The 16,292-nt window shown below is 43.6% G+C and overlaps 1 protein-coding gene across 3 annotated transcripts in view; it reads left to right on the top strand.

Annotated features, from left to right (window-relative positions):
* LOC137374457 (V-set and transmembrane domain-containing protein 5-like) overlaps nt 1–16,292 on the top strand; it is a 114,892-nt gene that overhangs the window by 69,381 nt on the left and 29,219 nt on the right. Inside the window, exons 3-5 of one of the 3 annotated variants that reach the window (XM_068040593.1) lie at nt 990–1,070; nt 2,457–2,546; nt 14,609–14,684. In XM_068040593.1, coding sequence (XP_067896694.1) covers nt 990–1,070; nt 2,457–2,546; nt 14,609–14,684 — 247 coding nt within the window. Of the gene's footprint in view, nt 1–989; nt 1,071–2,456; nt 2,547–14,608; nt 14,685–16,292 lie in introns of those variants that run through there. The other 2 variants (XM_068040594.1, XM_068040595.1) reach the window with 2 other exon arrangements.

Here is a 16,292-nt window from a genome sequence, read left to right as displayed (position 1 = left end):
TAGTGCTAGCCATTCGCAATAATAAGCCCCCGGTTGCTGATGCAGCTAACGAACAATGTGGAGAGCACCAGATTAACACGGCAATCGTTTAAGACAGCAGGCAGCAGCAACGTAATGTGCTGCCTGCAATGCAATGAACGGGCATGAATTAATCACTTATCATGATCCTCACACCTGTTTTTAGGGATTAGACAATTTCTCCCCTATCTACCTCTCTGACATGAAGCTCGTGTATTATGGTCTGTTCATAGTAATTTCAACCCAATGTTGTCTTGCAAACAATATGAAAATTGCATTTTTTCCAAGGGTAATTATTTTCTCTTAAAAATTATGGGATTCTTACAGGATTTTCCAATAAATCCTATGGGTGATAAACAAGTTTATATCTCATAATTTCAAGTTCCTTCAGCAATTTAGAATTGTCAGTATGTGTAGCCCACATTTTCCGTTGCTAAAGAGCATACAACACATACAGATGGTGAACCGTCAAGGCCATAGCTTGTAATTTTTCCTTAACTTCTTCTCCTCTTCAGAAGGCAATGACCTATGCCAGAGTACAGTTCTACAACTGCCCATATTTATTGTACAGCGTTGAGAAAAAAACAACTGTTGTACAGAGACAACACAGAATTCCGTGGTGGTGAATTCCCAGGTGGCCCACATTCCCTGTGCCATGGAACTGACTGTGCTTCAGATGGTGAAATAATGAAACTTAGTCAGGGAAGGAGCATAGTGAGCATTTTTTGTTTATTAGATCACAGCACCACAACATGACCAGCAAACAGTTTTAATGAAACAAAATGCCACAGTCTGTGGTTGAACAAAAAAAAATAGAATGTAAATGTCTGCACTTATCCGTTAAATTAGTGATTTTTTTTTGCTCACTCATTATAACTGGACAGTTTCTTCTTTCCTTTCCCCTTCTCAGTTATCTTTCACCTGCTTTATAATGACTAAAGAGATTTTTGTTCATTCTTGATATATTTTAGAATCCAAAATGCAAGAGACCTTTGAGATAAACCAGTCGAATTCAGACGTCCATAGCTCAAGAACAATAACATACCTTTCAGGTAATACTACAAACTGCACATATGTTTGAGGTTTAGTTTCCTTTCAGTGTGATTCACGAACCTTCGGGCTGATGCTTAGTTTTATTTATTGTTTTTGTACACCATAAAAGTTTTGAATTCTGGGACCAGCCAGACAAAATGGTCCTGAAAAATAAATCCAGCTAGTCTGGAAGCTCCAGCAGTACTGGATTTGATTCTAATTCTGAGTCTGAGTCGAAGCCCAGATTTTAACCAGTTTTACTGCCAATTTTCAGACAGTTTTTGAGTAGATGGGAGTGAGATATGTGGCAAAGAGTCTTCCACTAGCTCCCAACCTCCAAGGCCGCCTCTGGGAGTTTCTGCCAAAGTGGCGGGTAGACATTGAATATGTCCACCTGCGTTCGGGCGGGTACATGCAGATTATGGGTTAATGACGGAAATATGTAATCCCATGTATTTCCTGTCATTAATACCTTCGCCATTCAGGGAATCAGGAATGTCTGCATTCCTGGTATCCAGTATTACTAAGGCAGCTGAAACAGGAGGCTGTTCAAATGCCACATTACCTAATTTAATTGGTCAAATTGGAGGTTTAAAATTACATTAATGAAAATTCTTTAATCTTAAAAGTTATTCTCAAATACCGCACATTCATAAATTAAACCATGAGTTATAAAATAAACTCTCCCCTACTCCTAACTAATGTAAGTCATCTACATATTTATATAAATTTGTATATTTAAATATATTTTGAATATATTAATTTATGGAAGAAGTATACGGAAATCTATTCAGTTCTGCAACAGATGAACCAGCTCCAGACATAGAGCTGAAAAAAGCAGGGATAAAACATTGTCTAATCGTCAAGTTGTATCTACAGTGGTTTCAACCTCCAGACTTCCTAACCAATTCTTCCTGCTTCCCTGCTAGTCAGCCTTCCCACAAGCCTGACTGCACCAAGCTTTATATAGTCTGTGGTATTGAACATTCAAAACTTACTCACACGCATTGACATAAGGATCACATAAACAATTATACTCAAGGGAGCTTTACTTTATTGTCTTCTGTCATAAACAGTCAGAACTTTAATGGTTTCCTGTATTGTGAGCCTTCACCCTGAATCTTTGGTCTTTCAATAATAATATTCAGGAGCTCAATAATAGATCAGTTTATGTTAGAGACACTATTAACATTTTACCCAGCTCCCAGCAATACAGTTTATTACATTATGAACACATTTTGAAGATGTTCTTAATTATAAGTTGGGAATATATTATAAACTAATTATTAAAGCCATCTTTTTGAATATGATTTGTTGAATAAGGTGCCTTTTCTTGAAATGAGTTTTGTTTGTTAATTAACAAATGAGCAATATTATTCATTATTATATATGTTATTTATAAATAGTATCAATCATTGGAGCCATATTTGGAGTAATAATGCTTGTTCTGATTCTTTGGATTGTAAGGAAATTAACTGGAAAAGCATCATCATCAGGTAAGCAAGTGAAACTCTATAGAAGTGAAATGTACTGATTTATTTGATCAAATTTTCCTAAATTTTAATAGTTTGAGATTGTATTCCTTAGTCACTAATATATTGTAGTCATTCCTTTTTCCTGTGAGTTTTGCCTCAAAATGATAGGCATAGGTGTTCAGAGAATATACATTTCACTTAGAAATCTCCTTAAAGTGACACCATGAGGAAGAAATCCAAAAATGTCTTCTTGCAAGTGTACTTTTTGGGAAAAATGTGGTTAATCTTTGTGTTAGGTGGGGCTAGGCATTTCAAATAAGCATAATGGATTGGTCCCATTTGGACACCAAGGGAGAGGTTTTTCTGTTAAAGCAAAAATCCTGACTCATATGTATATAAACAACAATATATACAACTTTGTTATCCATGCTGAAGAGCAGAAATATCAGAACCAGGCACTCCCAGGTCAATATTTCCTCTGTTTTTAATGTAGGAAATCATAGTGAATGATTTCCTATGTATTAACGATATTGTAAACAAAGTGAAAGACTTCCTCTAACAAAATCTTGAACCAATTTCTTTTTAATGCTTTTAGAATTTTGTGAAAAAATAGTAAACATAGAAAATCTTCCCCCTTTGTTTCTAATGTTGCAACCAGAAAGAGAACATAGGAAATCTTCTCCCAATTGACTTTAAATTTAACTTCAAATTAATTACATCCCATCTACCACCTTAAACATTCACTTCTGCCACTACTGGTGCACCGCAGCTGCAGTATGTAACATCTCCAAAATATACTGCAGCAACTCACCAAGGATTCCTTGACAGCACTTTCCTAAACTCGCGAGCTCTGCCACCTGGAAGATCAAGGTCAGCAGGCATGTGGTAACACCAACACCTGCAAGCTCCGCTTCAAATCATTCACCACCCTGAGTTAGAAATATATTGCTGCCTGTTCATCGTCGCTGGGTCAAAATCCTGCAACACCCTATCGAGCAGCACTGTAGCTATACCTTCACTGCATGGACTGCAGTGGTTCAAGAAGGCATCTTACTACCACCTTCTCAAGGGCAAAAAATGCTGGCCTTGCAAGTGAGGCAAGAAAAAATTATACCCATGTGATTTTTGTTTCTTCATTTCCTAGACAAACCATATTTTTGGCTCTCCGATATTGTGAAATTTAGGGCTATATTAAATATAATATTACTTGCATTTACATAGCACCCTATCAAGTTTCAACATCAAAAAGTGCTTCTGATTACTTTTGAAGCAGTGGCTGTTATGTTAGCAAATACAGCAGCCATTCTGCAACATCAGTGACTCACAAACTTGCATATTTAGTGTTCATTTATAAAGAAATCGAAGCATTTTTACGCTGTGAACGGTGCCCACCAGGAATAGGGTTGAAGTTGTCCCAAACTTGTTTGAAATAGGATCATGGCAGGTAACTGGTTAGATTTGACACACAATCTGGTGAGCACTTCGCAGCTGACAGAGGCTGTAACAGCCAAGGCCACTGGCAGTCGGAGGTCTGTGGGAGGCCAGGCTCATGCTGAGGCCCAGGCTGTTGATGTGCCTGTGAAATTGCCGGCAACATGGGAAATACTTCAGCTGCAGCAACAGGTAAGGCAACATCTGGTAGAGATACCAGAGGCTATGTGTGCCCAAGCATGGACAATGGATAGGTCCATCCAGGCCTTCGATGCTGCACTGTCTCAGACGGATGCGCATCTGGCTTCCTTCATCGAGAGATTGCCGACTCTCGTGGAGAGCCAGATCCAGCAGACCAATCAGTGGCCGCTGGGAATGTGCGCAGACCTGCACACTATCGCATTGTCCATGAGCTCTATACAGCAGTGGCAAGGTGAGAGGGTGACGAGGTGTCTGGAATCTCTCCCAGGTCCACATCCCTCTCAGGACTGTAGAGAGGTACAAGTGTGCCTTGCAAGGGAGGAGGAGCGGCTGCCTCCCTCATCTGGGGCTTCCCTCGGAGTGTTCCTGGTGTGGGCAGCAGCTCCTCAGCCCCTCAGCCAGTGACGCCAGCACCACCATCTTCCCCAATGACAGAGGAGGGTCCAGCACCTATGCAGGAGCCCCACAGTACGCCATGGATCTTCGGGCCTCAGGCAGCCAGAGGACAGCTGCCAAGGTCATCCTAAGCCAGGGGTTAGTAAGGTCAATAGCCTACCTCCACCTCAGCTGACAGCACGGTGTGACGGGGCGGTGATGGGGGGGGAGGCACACGGAAAAGATATAAGAAGAGCAGCTAGATGCACTTAGGGGTTCATGGGTGAATGTACATTCCAAATGGATAGGATATGCATTTGGTGTCACACAGAATAAAATGATGTCATCTCACTACTTCTTCCTATTGTCGATGCCCTTTGGAACTTCATTTAAATCCTCCCTCCCAAGAGGCTGGAAGCGAGAGACAAGCCCCGAACACTCAAAGCTTCAGTTTTGCCACTGTGCGATGTGCACCTGGGTGCTGGGCGCTGGAGTGCAGAAGGAAGGAGGTGACAACAGGGCTGCTTAAAGATAAGGTTTTATTAATGCAGTTCCAGAAGGCGGTCGGGGTCATGGGAAATGTGAATGTATAAGGGCATCTCGAGCCTTCCTTGTGCAGATTTCACGGCACCGTTCCTGCTGTGTCTGGGGTCCATCATATGATGTCCATACACCTGGGCAGCATCCTCCTCCACATCCTCCTCATCAGAGGAGGCAGCGCGATCCATTTTATCCTCACTGGTCGACGTCTCCCCATTCTGTAGCACCAGGTTGTGAGTGCATAGCAGACCACCACAATACGTGAACCCCTTGCTGGGGCATACTGAAGGGCTCCACTGGATCGATCGAGGGACCTGAATCGCATCTTCAAGAGCACAATGGTCTGCTTGCTGGTTGCACGGCATGACCCATGGCAGGTGTTGTACCTTTCCTCTGCATTCGTGCAAAGGATCCTCACTGGCATCAGTAGCCATGTCCTCAGTGATTAGCCATTGTCTCCAAGAATCCATCCCTGATGGCATGTGGGGGATGGAAAAGTTCTGGCACCTGGGACTGGCGAAGGATGCAGGTGTCATGGCTGCTTCCCAGGAATCGTGCACAAACCTTCAGGCTCCATTTGCGGTGGTCACAAAGCAGTTGCAACTGAGCGAGTAGAAGCCCTTCCTGTTGATGAAGGCTGCTGGCTGGTCAGTGGGAACCTTGATGGCCACATACATGCAGTCGCTGACACCCTGCACCTGGAGGCATCCAGTGACAGCCTCGAACCCTATAGCCCTCTCAGCTTGACTGTTTGGATTGGTGTGGAAGCGCACGTAGTCACCTGTCCCCCTGAACAGGGCATTGGTGACCTCCTTGATGCATCAACGTGCCACAGACTGCGAGATCCCACCCATATCTCCATGTAGTCCTGGAATGATTCAGTGGCATAGAAGTTCAGTGCCACAGTGACCTTCAGCGACACTGGCATTGGGTGTCCACTAAGTCCCATGGGGCTCAGCTCATCCTGCATCATAGTGCACAGGTCAGTGATGGCCTCCCTGGAGAAGCACAGTCTTTGGAGACGCTGTCACTTGGACATCTTCAGGTAGTTGAGCCTGGGCCGGTAGATCCTCTCTGGAGGGTAGTTTCTTCTGCATGCAAGAGGCTGTTGGTGAGCACCTCTGCATTCCTCTCTGGCTTGCCATTCCTGAGGCTGACCTTCCTGTGGGCTCCCAAGCTGCTGTGGTGCCTCTGCTGGTCCCTGCACCTCTCTCTCTCTATGCTACTCCTCTTCCTCAACAGGGGCCTCAAAGCCAGGGTATATGAGGCCCATGACAGATTAGGCCTTCACAACAAACAGGTCCTTCCCCCCTTCCCCCCACTTGTTAGCTCTGCTGTGGTGGCACTGCCGCAATGGCACCCTGGTGTGGCTGCTCCGCAGAGCTGGCACCTTGGCCCCCATTCTTGACAGTGATTCCTGATGCCCACCCTCCTCCGCCCTCCCTGCCAAGCAATGCCACCTGATGGCTTCCCAGTGAGGTCAACATTGAGCTTCCTCCTCCTCCCTCCTCTTTGTCGCCTCCTTTAACCAGGCGAGGCTCTGAAGCCTCATGGTTCCTGTGCGCCATTTGTTAAATCTGTCCCAGTGGATAAAATTGCTGTCTATTGGGCTCTTAAATACCTTAATTGCCTTCCTGCCACATGTTTGTGCGAAGTCCACCCTTCAGGTCGGTTGCCAACAGTAAATTCCGGAATGAACATTAAGACGGCGGACTTCGGGAGCAACATCTTCCGCCCCTATTTTATGCACTACCCTTGCCACCCCTCTCCTCTGTTCCTATCTCCAACAGTCCCTTCAAATTCTGCCCATTATGTTCTATCATTTGGAGCTGCAGGTGAAAGTTGTTGATCTACCCTATTTTGCCATCCAATTCCCCCAAAAAGATTTTCTTCATATATAAAACATGAAAGCACAGATTTTCCAGTTGGTGCAATCGTGATGCTGTTATCCACCGATTTAAAATAAATGGGTAAATACCTGCCAATAAAACAACATTGATGAGAAAATCTAGGCTTGTCCTCCTCAACAGGGGCCTCAAAGCCATGTTGCCTCTCAATTTTCTCCCATGAAAAAAATCAGATGTGGAGGATTGCACACTTATAATGGAGATGGACCAGCTTTCTCCTACGATTTGCCATTTCATAGAACGAATAAATGTCCTCCATTAATATTACTTAGTAAAATGACAATAAGAGATAGTATTTTTAAGCATCAGTTAAGAAAAGATAATGCATATTGTTAAGAAACAAGATTCATATTTTTACAATGGATGAATTTCCATTGACAGTAATGAAAAGGAAAAAAGAATGTGTGTGACTGTGCATCCGACACAAAACCACTTTATACTGGCGCTGTTTATTTCAGATTCCAGGAGCTCTTTATCTATGTGCCAGCTCCCAACATTTACACTGCTAAATCTGGTTTATCCCTTTGGCTGAGTCATAGGGCTGAATTTTCACCACAGAGGCGGGAAACAGAAGCTGGGTCTGTTTTTGGGTCAGAAATCTGTCTCTGATGTGAAACTTATTAAAGTTAAGATTTTCACAGGGGTGAACCATTGATTGATATGGAGACGGGTTTCCTGTCCACTTAGAGCAAATGGGGGTAGGAATGGCGGTGGGTCAGATGAAGTGTGGAACTGATTTAGACAACCCACAGCAGCCATCACTGAGGCCGCTGGATGTTCTGAGGGAGAGATCTGCAGATTGTGCCAAAGCCTTCCACTTCACCCAAGGGAAACTAGATGTCTCGGTGAGCCGAAGGTCTGGCACATGGATCAAGGCTGCTCCTCGCATCATCGATGCCAACATGGATCTAATGCTGGAAGCCATGAGGGAGAGGAGGGAGGTCCTATTCCCAGAGAGTAGCAGGAGGAGTCCACATTGCCATGCAGCAGGGGCACCTCTTTGTTCAGCGTCATCACCCTCCACCTCCTTTTCCTCCTCCTCTGTTATCTCCTGCTCCTCCTCCGATGTGCTGTCTCCTTCTCGGGCCTCATTTTCATCAAGGTCCACACTCTCCAAAGGGCCATGTTATGGAGAGCACAGCGGACCACACAATAATTGAGACCCTTGCAGGAGAGTATCGGAGGGCATCACCTGACCAGTCCAGGCACCAGAATTGCATCTTCAGAAGCCCAATGGTGTGCTCAATGGTTGTCCTGCTGGGCAGGTGGCATTGGTTGTATTGCCTCTGTGCCTCTGTCTAGGGCTCCCTCAAAGAAGTGAATAGCCATCTCTTCAAGGGATTTCCCTTGTCCCTTAGGATTCAGTTAAGCATTCTGGGGGTTGGAGTGAAGAGCTGAGGCAGTATGGACTGTGGAGGATGAAGGAGTCATGGCAGCTGCCCAGAAAGCAAACGCAAACATGGGGGAAGCTCTTGTTGTGGTCTTGTGGTCGCAGTCCAGTTGAACATTAAGGATGTGGAAGCCCTTCCTGTTGCTGAATCTGACTGGGCAGTCACTGGGTGCCTTGATGGCCACATGGGCACAATCAATGATGCTCTGCACCTGGGGGGATCCAGAAATGGATTAACTGCCACTTAAGAACCTCTTCATGCTGCTGCTGCTATTCTACCTGTGGCAGCCAGACAGCAAACGCCCCAAGTACAACAGCAGGTAAAACCTGGTGACCTCCTTGCAGGCTGCCGGGGTGGGGGGATCCTCCTGATTGGCCACCCTCTGCCCCATGGAGGCCCCGGCAAGTCCCTAAAAACCTACCTCCTTTCCCGGGCCGTCCTTCCTCTTCCTCCTGAAGCTGGGTGAAGTCCCAATGGTGGCCACCGTTCCTGGTGACTCTGCTGAGTCTAAGAGCTGCAGGTCTGCTGATTGGTCGGCAGCACCATTAGGCAGGACTTCCTGCCTCAACATGGTGGAAGTCCCACCCAAGTCCAATTAAGGGTCTGGGGAGCAGAAAATCCCGGTGTGGCTCCCCAAGCCCGGCAGAGGCGGGCTCGTCACTGACTTTTTGGCCAGTGAGCGGGGCCTCCCTCCCAATGATAAATTCTGGCCTTGGTCTAATTGTCTACCTCCCAGAATAAGGATCTGGTTCATGGATACTGGTTTCTGGAATCTGAACTAAAACAGCAACAGTATCAAATCAACTAAAAAATATCCAGAAAATATCATGTTATTGTTCGCAAAGTGAAATGGACCCCCAGAATCATCTAAGGAGCATTGGATATAAATCTAAGCTGATTATTTTAACTCTTTATAACATTACCAAAGCTACATTATGAATAGGTGTAGTAATGATCACTTTGGAGCAGACTTTCCTCTTTTGCATTTGGGTATTAAATAATTTTCAGAATGGAGCAAATTGAAGTCAACATGTCACTTGCTGACGTCCCAACAAAGCTGAGATCATGAGAGCAATCAATCTCCTGTTGAACGGCGAGGCACCAGGATCAGATGAAATACCAAGTGAAATATACAAGACAGGAGGCACAATACTCACTGACATACTGAGCAAACTGCTCGAGATAATGTAGAACCAGGAAGACATTCCTCAGGAATTCAAAGATGCATCAATTGTTCACCTTTACAAAAAGAAGGGAAATTGTCAATTTTGTGACAACCATCGAACAATCTCCCTACTGTGCATTGCTGGGAAAATACTGTCAAGTGTCCTGCTAAACTGCTTGACACTGCATCTCAAACAGGACCTTCTACGAGACAGTCAATATGGCTTCAGAAAAAGTCATGGCACAATTGACATGAGACTGGAACGGAGGCAAGGTGGACAGCACAAAATGGCATGGGGTGGTTTTGGGTCGTGTGCCCGATATTGTTCTGTCCCCATGCCATTTTGTCCATGGCGGAGAAGCTGGAGAATGGCCCTCCCACCCAAGGCCAATTGAGTCATTTAATTGGCTGATTAAGGGTTACTTAAGGGAAGCTTTCCACCTCCACTTCCATTTCATGAACGTCAGAAGGGCCCGCCACCACGTGGAGTCACTGCCAGGTGAGACTTAACAGCTTCCCTTTGGACTTGGGGTGGAGTCCCTCCTCTGAGGGCAATCCATGGCCCAAGGAGATCCCCACAGCAGCAATTGCTGCCCCTGTGACAAGAACCCCCCTTCACCGTCACCAAACCCTACCCCCCCCCCCATCCCTTCATTGGGGCCTGCCTAACTGGCCCCGGTGACCCCGATGGCGGTGCTAGTACTGCTGAGCTGCAGGCCCCTCCGATTGGCCGGCAGCTCTGTAAGTAGGAACTTGTCCCTTAAAGTGACAGCATCCCAGACAGCAGGCAGTTAACTGACTGCCTGCTGTGAAATTTCATTAGGAGTCCAAAAGAGGGCTGATTGCCAGGACCCCGTCACTGGGTTAAAATTCCGGCCATGGTGTTTGCTCCAGGAGGAATGCTAAGTGCAGAACTGTAAGTTGTACTCAACATTTGTGGATCTGATTAAAACTTTCGACACAATCATGAGGGCCTATGGAAAATCATGGCAAAAATTTAATATTATGGTACGGCAATTCCACGACGCCATGCTTTCTTTTGTCCTGGACAGTGCAGAGAGTTCTGATGCCTTCCAGTCACACATGGAGTAAAGCAGGGCTGTGTGTTGGCTCCTACCCTGTTCAGCATGATGTTCTCTGGCATGCTTTCTGAAGCATTCTGTGTTAACGAAAGTGGCATCCACATTAGATATCACACAGACAGCAAAGCCTTCAGTTTGAGGAGACTACAAGCCAAAACCAAAGTGCATGAAGCTGAGATTTGTGACTTCCTTTCAGTTGATGACTGCGCCCTAAATGCCTGTTCAGAACAAGAAATGCAACATAGCATGGACCGCTTCCCATCTGCATGTGATAATTTCAGACTCACATCAGCACCAAAAAGACTGAAGTCATGTACAAACCTGCCCCACAAAAGCAGTATGTGAAACCAATTATTACAGTCAATGGTCAAAGGCTTGAAGCAATTGACAAATTTACTGACCTCGGCAGCACCCACTCCAGAGCAGTTCACATTGACAACAAAGTCAACACCAGAATAGCTGATGTTGCCTTTGACAAACTATGAAAAACTGTCGGGGAGCAAAGAGGAGGGATTAGTTTCCCAAAAAAAGTGAATGTATACAGAGCGGTCGTCCTTCCCACTCTCTTGTATGCTTGTGAGCTGTGGACACTTTACTCCAGGCACATAAACAAGCTACACCACTTTCACATGACCTGCTTGTGGAGACTACTCAAGATCCAATTGCAAAACAAGGTTCCTAATACTGAGATTCTCTCCGTGACTGATATGCCTAGCATCCACACTCTGCTGAAGAGAGCTCAAATACATGAATAGGATGGGAATAGAGGGATACGGTCCCCGGAAGTGCAGAAGGTTTTAGTTTAGGCAGGCATCGAGATCGGCGCAGGCTTGGAGGGCCTAATGGCCCATTCCTGTGCTGTACTGTTCTTTGTTCTTTGTTCTTTAGATAAGATGGGCAGGACATGTTGACAGAATGCCTCATGAGCGTTTGCCAAAAAAACTCTTCTACGGTGAGCTAATTGAAGGGAAATGTTCACATGGAGGCCAGAAAAAGTGCTTCAAGGACACCCTGAAGGTTTCACTGAAGTGTTTTGACATTTCCCTTGAGACATGACAGAACCTCGCACAGGATCGATCTATATGGTGCAGATTCATCAACAAAGGTGCCACCTCCTGTGAACAGAATGGAGTCACTCTGGCCAACAGGAAATGTGAGCTTCGCAAGTCCAAAGCCACAAGCACCTCTTTCACACCAATAGTACATCTGTGTCCAACATGCAACAGATCTTTTCCTGCTTATATTGGTCTCATTAGTTACCTTCAAACACATTGCACCTGAAACCTAACTCAATAACTTCTAGTTAATGTCATGGTCATCTTCAACTATGAAGGACGAATGAAGATGAAGAATGGAGCACGTGGAAGAAAATCAAGTAGGAAGGACTATACACCCGTTATGGAGGGAACCTGATCTTTCTCCTTGTGCTTCTCCCGGACAATATTTAACACCCAGGCTCAAAATGGGAAAATGTGTTTCAAGAGAACTTAGATGTATTCAAAAGGATTCAGTGAAGAATGATAAAAAATGTTTTCAGGGCTCATATTCAAAATTATATTGAATAATTGACATAACTAAAATTATTTTTGTGGAACTTGAGAAAGTCATACAATTATGAAAGCAATGCATAAAATTGATCTAATTTGTTTAAGTTTAACTGTGATAAAACTACAGAAATACATACAAATTGGTCAACTCTCACATGAGGTTAGTGTTATGATCCTGGTGTTTTTTGGGGGGAAGTATGCGGTGTATCTTTAAGGCTGAAAAAGGATCAGTATTGTTTTAAGAACAAGCAAGCCTCAGGAATTACCTGGAAGATGCATTTTGGTTGCCGGTGGATACAACCATACGGAGAGAGAACCAACCAGCTTCAAAAAATGCATCCTGGTTGCCTTGGATACAGCCACTCAGAGACTGAGGATCGAGATACAATGTTGCAATTGTCTTTTGAACTGGCCTTTAGTGGAGACAGACTGTTCTAAGACAGACACACAGACTGTCTGCCAGCATATATTGAAGGAAATAAGAGCGAGCTCTCCCTCTGTCTGTTTAAACCCTATTTATTATACTCACAGAATTCTGAAAAGTCAATCCAGATTAATTTCTTAAAAGAAAATAACCAATTACTTTAAAAACTGAACTGTAATTGCTATGTTCATTGCTGGAAGAAGAAGAGCATCACTTCAACTGCTGAACTAAATTGCTGACTGTCCTACTGTTGAAGAACCTTTTTGTTCCCCCATCGGACAGTTGCAATGGCTTGAAGACTGTTCCACATTGGAAGATTCCACTTCAGCAGGAGCATAAATCTGCAAGGACTTTTTTTTGATAAATGTTTATATCTTAGTAGTGTTTACAAGTTTAGTTTTTCTAAGAAACAGTTAATTTGTTGATCTAAAGATACCTGGTTTGCTTCGCCTTATTCGGGGGTTAATAGATGGTTCAATTTGACTGTGGATTTCTTTAATTTGGAAAGTTTAAAGTGATATGTTAGGCAATCTGTGGAGTGGCGGGACTGAATTGACAGTGCGTTGCTCCCACCGCAATCAGAATGATATATTTTGAATGGGGGGCTTTGTCTTGAGCGGTCGGTCATAACATTAGAGATTCAGCTGTTGTTTCCCCCGTGGTTGTGTGCTGATGTGTGGAATAAAGTTTCATCAAAGTTAGTTAGTGCCAAATCATATAACCTGTTTCAAAGTTCTAAGCTAATTATCTGGCTAGCAAAAGGGATGGAAGTTATCAGAATCAATTTCGACAGAGATGATTATATATAAAACACTAAAAAGACATAATATTATCTGGAGAAAATTCACAGCTTTGGCTTCTTGGAAATTCTGCATTTTTTTAGTCACCTTTTTAGCACATTTAAATAAATTAAGGACTGGATTTTACCAAGCCCTCCACGTCGGGCTGCTCAGCAGTGGGGCCTGAACATGAGTCTGGAAGAGGCCCGCCATGGACCTAGACGCTGGCAGGGCCCGGCCCAATCCTCCCGGCGGTGGTGAGGCTCCGTGGCAGCTCCCCGTCGCTGGCCGACAGGACCCTACTTATCATATGTAAATGAAGGGAATGAATAAATTAAAATACACTCACCTGCAATCTTGAGGGCCCACCGTGATCTTCGGTGCAGTGGCTGGCACTCCCGTGCCTTCAATTCCCCATCTGGGGAAAGGCGGCGTGACACTGGTGGGGAAGGGGAAGGAGTAAATATTTTCTGGGGGTAGTGGGGGCAGGTACGGGGTCAAATAAATGTAATGGGTGCAGGGGATGGTGGGAAGGAGTGAACTCTAAATTTTGTGCAGTCTGGGGGATGGAAGGTCACACTTAAAAGGTAAGTGTTTTGAGGTGAAAGGGCAAATAATTAATGTAATTGTTATTGGGGGATGGGAAAGGGGTGTTTAAAATTTATTAGATAAATTTTGAGGGATACTTCTTAAAAAATTTATATCTGACAGCAGGGCTGGCTGCCCTTTAGAAATGGTGCCAGTGCCTGCACACAGGCAGTTGACGCCACTGCCGGGGATGGACAGCCCGCCCCCTCCATGTGATTGGATGGGCCGGGCCGCCCCAGCTATTTAAATGAGCTGCCAAGCGTGAGATAGCGGCGGCTCGTCGACATGCGGCCTGAGCAGGTGGGCCGTCATTGATCGGCGGCGAGCTCTTAAAGTCCAGCCCTAAGATTGAGTTGAATAGTCTTTACCTCTTATAAATGTTCTTCTGTTCTTAAATGTTCTGAGCATCCGGCGATGAATTGCACTTGGTTGGTAGTGCAAAATGGATTCAAGTGAAGAAGCAGCACATCTTACATGCCTCCCTCAATTTTCTTTTCCATTAAATGCAATGATATGCTGACTATCTATAAAATGTGCATTGTACTGCAGGTGAGGGGAAAATCATATTAAACTAGAGCTTTACATTTTGTTTAGTTATGACGTGTTCTTTTACAGTGTGCTGGTAATTATACTAGTTTTGTATTTTCTTCAAGAAAATAGACGTTCACTGCCAACCGAGATTACGACGTATCCAATTTATGGTAATTGGAAAAGCCGAAGAGGTATCTGGTACGTATTTTGTCTTCTAACATGATTTTATAACTGGATGTTAGAGTGAGATTACTGTAAACCAAAAGTCAGAAGGGCATTGCAAATTAGTTGGTAACAATGGATACAATGATTTGGGCATCAATAGAAGCAAAGTACATGTCTAAAGAACATCCAGTGTGTACAAATCAATAATATATGTATGCTTGCAAATTTGCAGTTCTTGTTACAATGCCCCAATGAATCCAACTTAAATTTCACATCGAAATAAAAGAGACATAATTAAAGTACTGGATGTGCAGTTATTGTGATTCAGGAGGATTTTACAACAGGATGAATGTCTTACTCCTAAATGAAATTTATTCAGTATCCTACTCTTGCCTACTTGTACTTTTATTACAGAAAGCCATTTATGTGGAATGTTTTGATTGATATTTATTCTACTCTGCACTTTTCCCAGAATAAAAAATAGCATTTGAGGCTATAAGGAAAATTTTGATAGTATTTCTGCAAGTCTGCATTTTCATACAAATATTCAAAATACCAATAATAAGCTGATGCACCTGAACTAAAATCATTAACTTATTTAATTATTTATGTAAGTTTCTTTTTCATATATGTAAACTTGTCAACTGTAAAAATAATGGGATTGGTACCCTAATGAAATTAGAATGGAATATTTATAAATGGACATCTTTAATCTTTTCTTCTTAACTCTTCATCAAAGGACCATCTGGGATTTACCATTGTTACGAAAATGCCTCTGTTTTGTTAAGTATATTTTTTGAGGATTCATTTTTGAAAGTTTGAAGAAATGTTAAACTTTGGGGTTTTCAAAGGGGGTCATGTAATGGCCACTTGACTTTGAAAAAACAGTCCCTGGAAATGTTTTTTAAAAACGTCCCTGAGAGGTCTTGTGAAGAAAACAAGTCTTTCCGGGAAACCACCTGACTTCCAGCAACAACATCAAGCCTTTTCGGGAAACCACCTGACTTCCAGCTCAATAAACAACAGAGAACTTTGGACACCTGGAGAAGTTGTTTACAAAAAAGTGACAGATCAAGATTGATGGTGGTCAAAAGGTTAACCTCCTGTTGTCAGTTTCGCTTTTGAATTGTTTTGAGTTGTGGTTGAACTGTATAAAAAGGGGGAGAACTTCCAAGGAAAGAAGAGAACTTCCATGGAGAGAAGAGAATTCCCAAGGAAGGAGAGAAGACCACTTTCCAGTACCTCTCTAAAAGACCCTGAGACATCCATTATGTCAACTCATCTCATCTCTGTCTTTGAAGAAAAGCCTGCTAAATTAATTCTCAACATCACCTGAAGAGAACTGTTCTAAAAGATCCCAGTGACCTGTCTATGTGTAGTCGGAGGCCAGACTGTATGCCTGTTTTGGAACATAACATATCTCATCTGTTGTTTCTTCAAGAATGAACAAGTATTCAGCCCAAGTGTTTTTTTTGACTGTAGTGGAGCTCTAAAAACAAAAAAAGCCCTTTATTTTTCCGGTTGACTGATGTATGTGTGTGTGGGTGTGAGTCGCTAAGGTAAATAGGGAACTTTAATATTTCAATCTGTGCTTTTATGCTTTACTTCATTACTGGTTAAGACTTGTTTTATAATAAACTG

Source organism: Heterodontus francisci, chromosome 10, assembly GCF_036365525.1.
Source record: "Heterodontus francisci isolate sHetFra1 chromosome 10, sHetFra1.hap1, whole genome shotgun sequence".
In the NCBI taxonomy this organism is placed as follows: domain Eukaryota; kingdom Metazoa; phylum Chordata; class Chondrichthyes; order Heterodontiformes; family Heterodontidae; genus Heterodontus; species Heterodontus francisci.
Note: the sequence above shows the minus strand (reverse complement) of the source record. Positions and strands in the feature narration are given on the sequence as shown.